Genomic DNA, 13,478 nt, shown 5'->3' with positions numbered 1-13,478 from the left:
CCATCACTCATCATCTCTCTGTCCCTCCATCCCTCATCCTTCCATCCCTCCACCCCCTGTCATTCCAACCCTCATCCCTCTGTCCTTCCATTTAAAATGCCTCATCCCTCTGTCCTTGCATTCTGTCACCCAATCCTTCATCCCTTTATTCCTCTGTCCTTCTATTTCTCATCACTCTGTCCTTCCATACTCCCATCCCAAATACCTCTGTCCTTCCATCCCTCATCTCCTTATCCCTCTGTCCTTCCATACTCCCATTGCAAATCCCTCATCTCCCTTTCCCTCTGTCCAATACTTCCATCTCAAATCCCTCATCCCTCTGTTCTTCCATCCCGCAGTTTCTACCTCCCAAAGCCCTCTATTCCTCTCCCAAATCCCATGTCTTATATCCCCCCCCTAATCCCCCATCCCTTTCTCCTTCACCTCTCCACCCCTATCCCTCATTCCTCTGTCTCACTATCCTTCCATCTTTTCGACCCTCTGCAAACCCCCCCTCCCCACAATTCCTCTGGCCCTCATATCCCCCTATTCCTGTGCTAAAGGAGAAATTTGAATGCAGAAGAGGCAGATAAGATGGGAGCTTTGTGAAGAGTATAGTTTTATTTATTTTTTATTTTTTTCTGACACTCACTCCCATTTCCTCATTCCCAACTAGGAAATAATAAAGTACCGTTGGCAATCTGCAGGTTCCTGGCATGCAACATTGCACACATCCAAGGAGGCTACAGGACCACTACCTGGGTTTGGAGAATATGCAGCTGATCTTCACAATCCCTGACCCACCACTTGTACAGCTGCCTCTTCTAATGCATCTGAATGGACAGCTGTGGGTCCCAGGGCGTCATTGTGCAGGTTCTGCGCATTGTACAGCCAAGGGCAGGAGTACTAAAAGTACTACTGTGCCAGTGGAAACCAAAAATTGTATCACTACAAGGGTGTGTTATATCCTGTTGTAACTTGGTGGGGGATTCAAAAAAGCCGCTGCACCACTTTTCTGTGTTAATTTTCCACTTAATTCAATAATTATATGCAATGGTTTTGGTTCCGATTGCGACTCCTGCACCAAATTCAGGTATTTCCGATTTGCTCAACTTCTACATCGTGGCGCAACATCTGCACCAAAATTCAGAAATACAATACCGTCAGTTTGTATCTTACAAACGTGGAGCCGATTAAAACCATTTCTCCTTTGGCTTACAGACATATTTTGTGAAAATGTCCTGCCTGCAGTCGAAATATGGCGTGCCATGCACCAAATTCAAGTGCAAGGTACATGAATTTTGCACAGTTTCCCAATTTTTAACACATGCAAAAAACTTTTGTAAAAATCTGTCTGCGCCAGAGTTTATTAAATCCAGGGACCGTTTTATGTATTTTCTGCCAACAATTGTTTGCATTTGTTACGTTGTCTGGTCAGGGGCAGGTCTGCTGTTAGAAACCACGGAACCCTATACAACCTGACGTGGGGACCCTTTACAGACAACCATACAGCCAATGCTTCAGTACTGATCATCACTGTGTTCATAACTGATCAATCATTGGGTTCATTCAGGAAAAGGCTAATAAATATGACATTCCCCCACATGGGCGTCCGCTGAACTTTTTTCAGGGGGGGGGGGCATCATTTTAAGGTCATCCATGCTCGGTCCCTTTTTGACAATGTCATGAAGGGGAGGGGCTTAGTCATTGGTGTGGGTACAGCGTGGCTCTCTGGTTGGTGCGGGTACAGCGTGGCTCTCTGGTTGGTGCGGGTAAAGCGTGGCTCTCTGGTTGGTGCGGGTAAAGCGTGGCTCTCTGGTTAATGCGTGTACAGCGTGGCTCTCTCTCTGGCTTCCCCCAGCATGAGAACAGTATTCTCTTTTCTCCTCTTGTAACCCCCCCCCAGCAGAGTGCTTGCATGCTGGGGGCTTTAGCATGGTGTCTGTGGACACGCTGGGGCCGCCACTCTTAAGGGACTACATTTCCCATGATGCCCCCAGTATCTTCTGATTGGCCCTCTGCTGTGGCCAATCATGGCGAGGAAAGCAGGAAGCAAGGCGGGGGAGATATACAGTACAGCCAGCCCTCGGCTCTCCTCTCCCTGTCACAGCGCTGCTGCTCCATTTACCAGAGAACTCGGCAGCGGAGCTGTGACAGGGAGAGGAGAGCCGTGGGCTGGCTGTACTGTATATCTCCCCCAATCGCCCCTCTCCGTCAGCTGGAGCTAGAAGAGAGATAGAGAGCGCGGCTCTAATTGAATTTGCCGTGCCGCAGCCTTGCTTCCTGCCTTCTGTTTTTCTCCCCGAGGATCATGGCACTGGTTTCTAGGGGGGGGGGGGCAAGCGCCCTCCCTTGCCCTATGGAGCGGACGCCCATGTTCCCCCACTCCCCATCTTAAAGGATCCCATTGTGTGCTTGCAGCTTCCTGCAGGAAAGAGGAGGGAAGCCTGGCAGCATTGCGTGGGGGGGGGGGGAACAAGAGTCTGGGCAATTACCTGACAAGGGGAATTACTGTAACCGATTCAAGGACCCATGCCGCACTGATCACCCTTCCTACCTACATCCAATTCACCCTGCTGCCCGAGCCCCTCTGCTGGCCCGGGTCCTGTACAGGACGACTAGTGATAACCCCTTATCCACGGCCCTGGTCAGGGCGTTTAATACATCTATAGATATGTTTGAAGACCTTTTGCAGTTAAGGATGGCAGGCATTACAAACAAAAAATGTTACTTATACAAAAATGCAAGATACAGTAGCTTGCTTTGAGTTAGAACAGGGGTCCCCAAATCTGGCCAACTGCAAATTTTTATAAGGCTTTCAGATGGAGACTCTAATGCACTCAAGTTTATTTTGAATTTCTTCATTTTACGGAAGTTTTTTTCTGTCCTAAATCACATCATGCCAATTACACACAAAAACAAAAAAAAACCCTCCCAAGCAAAACTTCATTAATTTAAATTTGATAATTTATAAAACAGATTTCTGTTGGCCCACAAATATTTGGAAAATACACAATATGGTCCTTGTACTGAAAAGGTATGATCGGCAAACATGATATGCTTGTACAGCACTGTCCAGCTGCAATGCTAACTAGTCAGTGGGGGGGCAGTAAAAACAGTAGGCTCAGTCATCAACCAAATTCTTCCATCTCCAGGTGTACATCTCAATACTGTCCTTGTCCAGCCATGACACTCTTCCTGTTGTGTTTATGTACAAAATCCATACATAATGGCAGTAACACATTTTTACATTGGGGAAGTGAATGTAGAATTCCTGCTAAAGCCAAATGCTGCTTTAGCCCTTCTAACACTAACCAACATGTGTAAAAAATAATAAAAAAAATAAAATAAAAAAAGATGTATATACTTGCCTATCTTAAACCTACTCTGGCGCAGTCATGTGATCTGGCTCCCCTGTGGTGGCTGCAGGGGTGAGGCGGGAACGCTGACAACTGCTGCACACCATGGGACCCTATGGGTGATGACATTGCTCCTGGTTTTCCTAGCTGTTTGGTGCTCTCTCCATTTCCCTGCAGCAGCCACTAGCTGATACAGGGAATCATGTAACCAGAGCAGGTTGAAAACAGGGGAGTATCTTTTTAATACAGATTTATATATATATATATATATATATAATCTCTATCAGGGTTTGACAAATTTGCTTGGAATCTAGGAGCCAGCTAAAAAAGTTAGGAGCCAGAAACGCACCACATCCCGCCGAGATCGCGCGCAGAAGCGAACGCATACGTGAGAGACGCCCGCATATGAAAGCGGTGTTCAAACCACACATGTGAGGTATTGTCGCGATTGGTAGAGCGAGAGCAATAATTCTAGCCCTAGACCTCCTCTGTAACTCAAAACATGCAACCTGTAGAATCTTTTAAACGTCGCCTATGGAGATTTTAAAGGGTAAAAATTTGTCGCCATTCCACGAGCGGACACAATTTTGAAGCGTGACATGTTGGGTATCAATTTACTCGGCGTAACATTATCTTTCACAATATAAAAAAAAACTGGACTAACTTGTTGTCTTATTTTTTTATTAAAAAAAGTGTATTTTTTACCAAAAAAAGTGCGCTTGTAAGACCGCTGCGCAAAAACGGTGTGACAAAGTATTGCAATGACCGCCATTTTATTCTCTAGGGTGTTAGAATAAAAAATATATAATGTTTGGGGGTTCTAATTAGAGGGAAAGAGATGGCAGTGAAAATACAGGGGAAGCTCCATTAGCATTGCTGGTTGTCTTGTCATGCCAACAGCCACCACAAGATGGCGCCAGGTCACAGAAGGACGCATAGGCTTGCAGAAGGCCGCAAAGCCACGGCCTCAATTATCAGCCGGCGCGGCGGGGGAGCATGGAGACACGGGATCCTGTGTCTCCGTGTGCCCCCACCGCACGATCACGTTGGGCCGCAGCGGCCGGTAATTGAGGCCACGGCTTTGCGGCCTTCTGCAGGCCTATGCTTCCTTCCCCAGGCCGCTAATTCTAGTCACAATTGCGACCTGGCACCCGGATTTCGTCGAACCCCGATAGGCCCCTTTCACATGGGGCGGATCAGTAATGATCCGCCCCGTGAACCTCCGCTTGCTCAGCGGGGATCGCTCCGTTGATCCCCGCTGAGCCGGCGGATGACAGGGCGGTCCCCGCACACTGTGCAGGGACCGCCCTGTCTTTTCTCCGCTCTCCCCTATGGGGGGGATCGGATGAACACTGACTGTCTGTATGTGTTCACCTGATCCGACAGACGGATGGAAAAGTAGTTTTTTCCTCTGTCACACTTTGGCCGATCGGAGCGGGTCTAATGTCAGCGGGCATGTCACCGCTGACATCCGCGGCTCCATAGGAGGTGCACAGAGCGCCCGTTCAGGTCCGCAAAAAAAAAACTGTCAGGCGGATCTGAACGGGCCGCCCGTGTGAAAGAGCCCATATATATATATAAAGTAAAAAAAAAAAAAAAGTAAAAAAAAATGTGTGTATGTTTATAATAAGGTAAGAGATGATTGATATATATATATATATATATATATATATCATTACTTAATCTGATCACAACTTTGTACCTGGTAATAACCTTAGCCAGCACCCAAATATACATTTTAAAATGTTTACGGAGACTAACATTACAAGGGGTGCTACGTTTGGTCTGCATAGTTCTACTGTGTGTGGGGACACAACCACTCTCCTTGGTGTGTTCCTGAAATGGACTACAGTTGTACATCCTTGTGTAGCCCTGGTTCATACCAGTACAGCTTTGAAATCGCGCTACTTCAGCGTGATTTCATTGCGGCTTCATTTAACAGAAGTCTATGTAAGTTGCAATGAAATCCCAAAAACGTAGTGCAGGAACCTTTTTTCTGGTTGCAACAATTTAAACGGTTCCATTGCAATTGGCAATGGGGTGTGTCTTTACACTCCTGCACCAGTGTGAACCAGGGCTTAAGTAATTCACCCATTCATTATAACTCGGCCCAAGCAGAACCACCCACAGGATTCTTAAATAAAAGAAGGGCCAGAAGAAGAAGTGGCTGCTTCTGAAGTCTAGTTATCTCTGGTGGGGACACATGCACATTGTAACAGACAGGTGCAAAGATCCGTGAGAGTTGTAGCATGGAGAAAGCTGTGCATGTGACCGCAATATAAAAGACTACTGCTCATACTTTGAAAGAAGGAGAGACGGGAAAAGAGCATCATGGGAGCATGGAAAAACAAGAAAAAAAATATAACAGTATATTATATGAATTTGCATATTATAATGGGTTTTAATAAAGTATGCTGGATTGAGATGCTATTTTAAGAATGGGGCATTTAGTGACACCTTATGATCTGTATTTAACATTCCCAAACTGGAGTTAGTCTCCTGCTGCATGCTGTGGTTCCACCAACTAGCCCCTATGGCACACTGTGTCTTGTGGTAATGGCAGGAGAGGCGAGGATTAAATATCTTGCTTGTAGGGGGCACTCACAAAAATACATACTTGTCCCAACAGCCCAATAAATGGCAACATGAGAGCACTCATGTCCTGCACATCCTGCCCACTTTACAATATCCCCTGGGACTATTCTGAAACAGGCATATTTTGGTAGTCTAAGTATTACCATCGTTTCTAAGTATGCCCAGAATTACTAGTCCTTGAGGGGTTTGTTCATCTTTTCAGAAAAATAAAAAGGTTAACTAACCCTGTACACCCCCCAACCCTACTTACCTGTGTGGGTGATTAGCTGTCAGTGCCCCCGCAACCATCCAGGGATTTGAAATCCCTGCTCCCCTCCTTTCTTTCTGCATCGCTTTCTGTCCAGATCAGAGCTATTGCTCTGTGCCGTCACTGACCTATCAGAATAGTTCTGATCCGTCCTGGAAGCACTGCAGACAGAAGAGCAGGGATTTTAAATCCCTCGACTGCTGCACTGGCTGAGTGGGCACTGACCGCTAATCGCCATCTGAGGAAAGTATATAGAAGGGACTGGGAAGGGGGTGGGGAGAGTGTATACTATAGTGTTAGTTCATCTTTTCATTATTCTGACAGGGGTTTACCTATTCTTGACTCTATACTTTAAAAGTGTTACTAAACCCAGGACCCTGCATTAACTATCTGGTCTCCCACAGTACACAGGACATGGGAATGCAAAATTTGTAGTAAATTTAAACTGTTAAATACCTTTTCCAATCAACAGTATATAGCAGTCTTGTGACAGCTAGCAGTGCCTGGTTACAATTTGTAGGAGTTTTCATTCTACTCTGACTGTCCAATGAGGCTGCAGGACCCCTGTGCCGATTGGCCCTGTGCTGATCACATGCACCCTCCCAAGAAAAACTCTCCAACAATACACACCAAACCGAGCATGTTCAGAGTGACTCCAAAGGTTCTGTCTTATTAGGCGATGGATTGGGGACAGTGGAAGAGGGGGGGGGGGGGGGATCAGAAGACCGGATCAAACAGCCTTTTTACACATTGCAAAGGATTACTCCCTTAGGTTCCTCCGTGAATATAACAAGCATTTTTTATTGCATATACAGACAGATTTTACTGTGTGCAATGCAGGCAAAGTTGCTTTAACACCACCTATCCCTATATATCTATATCTATCTATCTATCTATCTATCTATCTAAATATAAAAAGAGAGATTTGGGTAGATAGATAACGCACACACAGTACACAATTTGAAAAAAAAAAAAAAAAACATCTTTATTTATAACTGCTGAAAACATAAAGGGCTTTCAATTGAAGACAAACGTAGTATATATATTTTACATATGATTTTTTTTTCTACCACAATACAGTGTTTGGCACCCTTTAATGATGTATAAACTAGAACAAAAAATACAGCCAATGTACATAATTTCAGCATCTAAATTAGGAATGATAAAGGAAATAAAATGTATTTTTTACTCACATAACTATGAAAGTAAACATGGAGTTCAGACAATGAAATCTAAATGACAGCAATGTTTACTGGGGTATCCCTTAATTCATGAGCATTGTTAAGACATATTCCTGCTTTTATACTGTAAAACCGCAGGCAGAAGCGGTTAAGACATAAAATAGCATACCCAGATATATACCTGCCTGGGCTGTGATATTTGGTACATTCTGTTTCCCTGAAGTTAGCAAAATAGTAAATTGCTCCTTTTTTTTGTAGCTTGTACAAATTAAGACATTTCTGCATGAAGGGTTTCATAAAACTGATGGATATCATCCAATACCTTGTATTACTAAAGAAGCCATCTTGTTGGAGGAGTGCTTTTCATAAAGTCTGCATCGAATTTGATAATTAGAAACAAAATCCAGCACTTAAGTATACAGAAATCAAATTATCACTTCATGTTACCAATCAACGTGTCCTTAGGACTAAAACATACATAAAACTGGAGTAGGCACCCATAACGATCAAGTTTCCACCTTTAAATAAAAGGAGTATAGTGGCTTGCTACAGGAAACCAGCTGTAGTTTTTTCTTTTTTATAATTAGTCCCTCAAAGTTTCTTCTAAAGCTGGCCACAGAAATTAGACAATACTTGGATGTCAGAAAATGGGGTAACAGTAGGCCAGGGCAGGGCAGGGCAGAAGAGCCCAAAACCCCTTTTACTTGTGGAGCCGCACCTTACTTAATTCACTAATATCTATTAGAGAAAACTCTGCAAGGAAGCTGGTTGAGCTGGGCAGCCCTGCATTAATCTGGGAGCAAAAAAATGATGATTACCTCGCAGATTGCCTAGATTTTTGCTGCTACTAATAAAAGTTGGAGGTATGAATTACTGGAGTCTAATGGCCACCACAAGGCGCTCCCACGCTGTACTTTAAAGGTGCTTGTACATGGAGGTTTTCCATCGTTCCTTTACCAACCATTGAGCCTCTGAGATGCAGCTGTGTGCCACTTTCACCTAATAGAGGGATATAGTCTTCAGTGCATATTGTACCCCATCAGCTGCACACAATGCATTTTGAGTGCATGATTCCCATTTCTTCCAATATTTCATACCCACGCTATCTGTTCCGATCAGCCTCATCCTACACACCAGGGTGTGATTGTCTTGCAAGGTGTGTAAATCTAGAACATTTAGGACATACTATGTATGGGTACCTTTAGCCAAATGCTAAGGTATATATATATATAGATTTTTTTTTTTTAACTCAAATTATGCTCATCTGTCAGATGAAGGTATTATGGGTAGTCACATCACGCCCACAAAGTTCTGGTTCAATTAGGGAAACACTTTATATTAATATATATATATGCCCATTTTGGGAAAATTTCCTCTAAAGTCACCAATTTATCATATGAAATAGCAGTGAGATGGACTACTATTACTAGAACAACTCTGACGTAACAGTCTTCACCATTTATTATATCATCGATTATATTTTTGGACAGTTGTAAATAAATGACAGGACATAGTACTGAAGTTCCTTGCAACCAAGACATTCCCTTTTTAAGGTCCAGCAACTTATGATATTAGGCTTCTGTCTTCAAATTGCAAGTATCCAATATATGGCTCTTCAGTTCATCATCTAAGGAGTTTAAACTAGGTATAATAAAAAGAAGCGATGGTTGTCTAATATAGTGAAAAGAATGATTAGATAATGGTCTTGCTGTTTTCCAGTATCTTCCCTTCTTCCCAGCCAGGTCTGAGACTCTGATTGCTCAAACAGAGCTGATGGTTTTCAGCAATGGGTTGCGCTCTTCAAATAATAAATAAAGCTTACTCGTAGCCCCCTTCCACTCGTCGCTTGCGGACTGTAAAGAAAACAGAAAACTTAAATGAATCGCATTTTAAAAAGGGTTTTTAACTAAAGCTTCCCATGCCTCTATACATTAACAGCATGGCAGTGTCCCGACTTCTGAATTCCATTCCCACTGTGGTTTACAATAAAAAAAAAAAAAAAAAATCCAAAACTCTCCGATAAATCAGCGTTGAAGATGTCTGTTGTGACTAGTTTATACCAGCAGGTGGCGCTGTATGCAAGAAGGAAAATCAACCTCTAGTACCACTGCACCCATACCCACTAAAAAGAGGTGCGTAAAGGTGATTGGATCTTTATAATGAAACTTAAAGTGTTTTTTTTTTTTTTTCGAACCTCCCTCAGATTTTTCTGTGAAATTTCCATATCTTTACAGGTGACAGAGATAAGTAAGCTAGTTTATTTACAGTACCTGGCCTCCAAAAATATACTAATAACAGTGCATATGACAACATCCTCATGTATATAGTATTTTTAGCATTGCACCACAAATCACACATAGTAGTAGCATACATGACAGCTCATGCTATTAGAATAACACACAAACACACACACAGGCAACCGATCTTAAAATTAGAACTTTGGCCAAAACCCCTTTTTAATTCTGAGTACAGTACGGGAAGATTAGAACCCCGGTCAGTTTCTTTCTCTTCCTCTCATCTGTGCCACATTGGGCAGATTTCCCTTCACTTCCTGTCCCACAACAGGAAGTGAAAAAATCTCTCCAAAGTGAGGGAAATCCCTGCTCGTCACCAGAACTCAGCCCCCTATCTGAAGATTTCCCCTTAATTGCGGTTCTGGCGTCATAACAATAATTTGGGCTTTTCTTTCGCTTGATAACAATCACCAGGACAAAATAGAGAAGGTGAGTCTCCCAAATGGGAGCACAGACAGCAATACAAATCTGACAGGGGTTCTAACCCTCTCTACTAATCCAAAACTAAAAATGAAAGTTTTGCCTTTAGTTATACTTTAAAAGTAACACCTCTAATGGTATACAACCAGATGAATGCAGCCAACACATTCTACTGAGCTCAAGGACACACCAAATCATCGTGGTTTATTATACTAGGTTTTATAAAAAGCAGACAAGCAAAGCATAACACAAGACATACAGGACAATGGAAAGAGATGGTGCATTTGGCAGCGGTATAACCTGTGTCCCTGCAGAGTGAAGTTTGAAGAAATGCCAGTAGATGGGAAGTGACAAAGACTGCTAAACTCCACACTGAGGAATGTAACACATTGGAAAGAAAGGAGATCAGCAGAAGAGACTTTGCAAACAGCTGGAATTACAGATCACTCCCTGTCCCTAATAACAGAGCGAGATTTTGAATAACTAATGAATACAGCATATCTTTTTTATTTTTTTAAATGTAATGATAGTTTTTCTTTTATGTGAAGAGCCCTTTAACCACTTCATTACTGGGCACTTAAACCCCCTTCGTGCCCAGACCAATTTTCAGCTTTCAGCGCTGACGCATTTTGAATGACAATTGCGCGGTCATACAACAATGTACCCAAATTATATTTTTATAATTTTTTTCCCACAAATAGACCTTTCTTTTGGTGGTATTGGATCACCTCTGCGATTTTTATTTTTTGCGCTATAAACATAAAAACACAGAAAATTTTGAAAAAAAAAACACAATATTTTTTACTTTTTGTTATAATATCCCAATTTAAAAAAAATATATATATTTCCCTCGGTTTAGGCCGATACGTATTCTTCTACATATTTTTGTTAAAAAAAAAAAATCGCAATAAGCGTATATTGATTGGTTTGCGCAAAAAGTTATAGCGCCTACAAAATAGGGTATAGATTTATGATTTTTTTTACTAGTAATGGCGGTGATTTGCGATTTTTTTTGTCAGGCCTGCGATATTGCGGCGGACGTATCGGACACTTTTGACACAATTTAGGGACCATTCACATTTATACAGCGATCAGTGCTTTAAAAATGCACTAATTACTGTATAAATGTGACTGGCAGTGAAGGGGTTAACACTAGGGGGTGAGGAAGGGGTTAAATGTATTTCCTGGGTGTGTTCTTACTGTGTGGGGGGAGGGGACTGACTGGGGGAGGTGACCGATGCTGTGTCCCTATGTAAAGGGACACAGATCGGTCTCCTCTCTCCCTGACAGCACGTAAACACAGAGCTCCACGTCCCTGCTGTGTCACCGACGATCGCGGGTATCTGGCGGACATCGCGCCCGCCAGGCACTCGCATCGGCTCCCGAGCGATGCGCCGGGCACGTTGTTTCCCCGCTGCGCGCCCCTAGCGGCGCGCACGGGGAATGACAACAACAGGACGTCCACCCGGCACTTGAGAGCCGCGCTGTGGACGTCTTTCGTCCATAGCGCGGATCCCAAGTGGTTAAATATTGATTTAAAGTAGAACTATAGGCAAAAAGTTTTCTCATTAAGGATAGTTAGGGAGGGTTATAACCCTGTCAGTTTTTTGTTTTTTTTGCCATCTGTGTCCCATTATGGAGATTTCCCTTTACTTCCTGTTCCATAGCCAATCAGGAAGCCTGCAAATTAAGGAAATTCCTTGGGGACCCCCAGGTCACTATAGCCAGTGTCTCCATTGGAAGATTTCCCCCTTATTACCTTTCTGGGGACAACCCAAAAATTGGGATTTGCTTTTGTTTTTACTTTCTATTAGGGTTGTCCCGATACCACTTTTTTAGGACTGAGTACAAGTACCGATACTTTTTTTCAAGTAGTCGCCGATACCGAATACCGATACTTTTTTTTAATGTCATGTGACCGTTTTCAAACCACAATACAGACCAAAGATATTTTCTTTAGAATTATGAAGAACTGGTACATCATGGTGTGGGGCTGTTTTTTAGCATACGGTACTGGAAAACTACATATCATTGAAGGAGTGATCACTGTCAGTGCAGCTCATCGGTGCCAGTGCCCAAAAGTGCAGCTAGCCAGTGCCACCTATCAGTGCAGATCAGTGCCCATTAGTGCATCAGTGCAGGGAGGCAGCTTATTAGTGCATCTTATCAGTGCCACCCAATCAATGCCAGTGCCACCTATCAGTGCCATCCAATCAATGCCAGTGCCACCTATCAGTGCCATCCAATGGTGCCATCCAATTTGTGTTCGATGTCACAAAAAAAAAAAAAAAGTATTCTATTTTGGTATCGGGAGTATTTGCGCGAGTACGAGTACTAGTGCAAATACTCGGTATCGGTCCCGATACCGATACTGGTATCGGTATCTGGACAACCCTACTTTCTATGATAATGGTAAACAGGAAACAAAGAAGGTGAATCTCTTTAATGGGGACACAGACAGCAATAAAAACCAATGTGTTCTAACCCCTCTCCACTCTATCTAAAGCTAAAATAATGTTACCTTTAATTGTATTTTAACACTAAGCAGCACAGCTGCAGAGACCAATTGAAAAGAAAAAATATATATATATTTAATGATTAAAGCGGAGCTCCAACCAAAAGGGGAAGTTCCGCTTTAAAGCATTCCTCCCCCCTCCGCTACCACATTTGGCATGTCATTTTTTTGGGGGGGGTCCCAAGTTCTCCTCTCCCCCGCCCTCCACGCAGTCTTCTGGAACATGTCACAGGTTCCAGAAGACTGCCCGACCATTCAGGAGATGCAGTGCGCAACTGGCTGTGAAGCCACAATCTGTCACAGCTGGGTGACCACAGTTGAAATGCTGGCACCGGGGAGAGGAGAGAAGCAATAATTCGGGCGACCACATCACTGGAACAGGTGAGTGTGTGTATTAAAAGTCAGCAGCTACACTTTTCATAAACACAAAAATGACGCTTTAACAGGGGCTTGTTATCAGACAGTATACTGTATATAGAAATAGTGGTTTTGCAAACTTCACTTTTGACTAAATGCTAAAATACACAGTTTAAATTTCAGGCAAAATTCGAGCTGTAGAATCCACTGTAAGCTTCATCTGGCTTTTGTTAAAAGAGCGGGTAACGATATTGTCAATTACTGCATCCAATCAGGTGCAGCCAATATTGATATATTCTGACAGCCACTGGTGCCGGCTGTCAGAATAGAATAGCCAGCAGCAGGGATTTGTCCATCTGTGCCGTTTAGGATGGATGAAGAAATCGGTTAGTTTCCATTTGTTCAGCTAGCAGGCTGACTGAAAGAAATCCAAGTGTATGGCCAGCTTAAGAATCTGTGTCAATGGCTTTAGTTTGCTTCTTACAGTTGACCTCCTTACCGGCTTCAAGCGGGGTTTGCATTACTATAGAC

The 13,478-nt window shown here is 43.2% G+C and overlaps 1 protein-coding gene across 2 annotated transcripts in view; it reads right to left on the bottom strand.

Moving 5' to 3' along the window:
* Positions 1 to 7,940: 7,940 nt before the first annotated feature.
* The window catches only part of LOC120931347 (tropomodulin-3-like), a 96,533-nt gene continuing 90,995 nt past the window's right edge, over positions 7,941 to 13,478 (bottom strand). For both annotated transcript variants that reach the window (XM_040342685.1, XM_040342687.1), the window contains one exon: positions 7,941 to 9,214. In XM_040342685.1, the coding sequence (XP_040198619.1) occupies positions 9,180 to 9,214 (35 nt within the window). In that variant the 3' untranslated portion in view covers positions 7,941 to 9,179. The remainder of the gene's footprint in view (positions 9,215 to 13,478) is intronic.

Source organism: Rana temporaria, chromosome 3 (assembly GCF_905171775.1).
Source record: "Rana temporaria chromosome 3, aRanTem1.1, whole genome shotgun sequence".
Lineage (NCBI taxonomy): Eukaryota > Metazoa > Chordata > Amphibia > Anura > Ranidae > Rana > Rana temporaria.
Note: the sequence above shows the minus strand (reverse complement) of the source record. Positions and strands in the feature narration are given on the sequence as shown.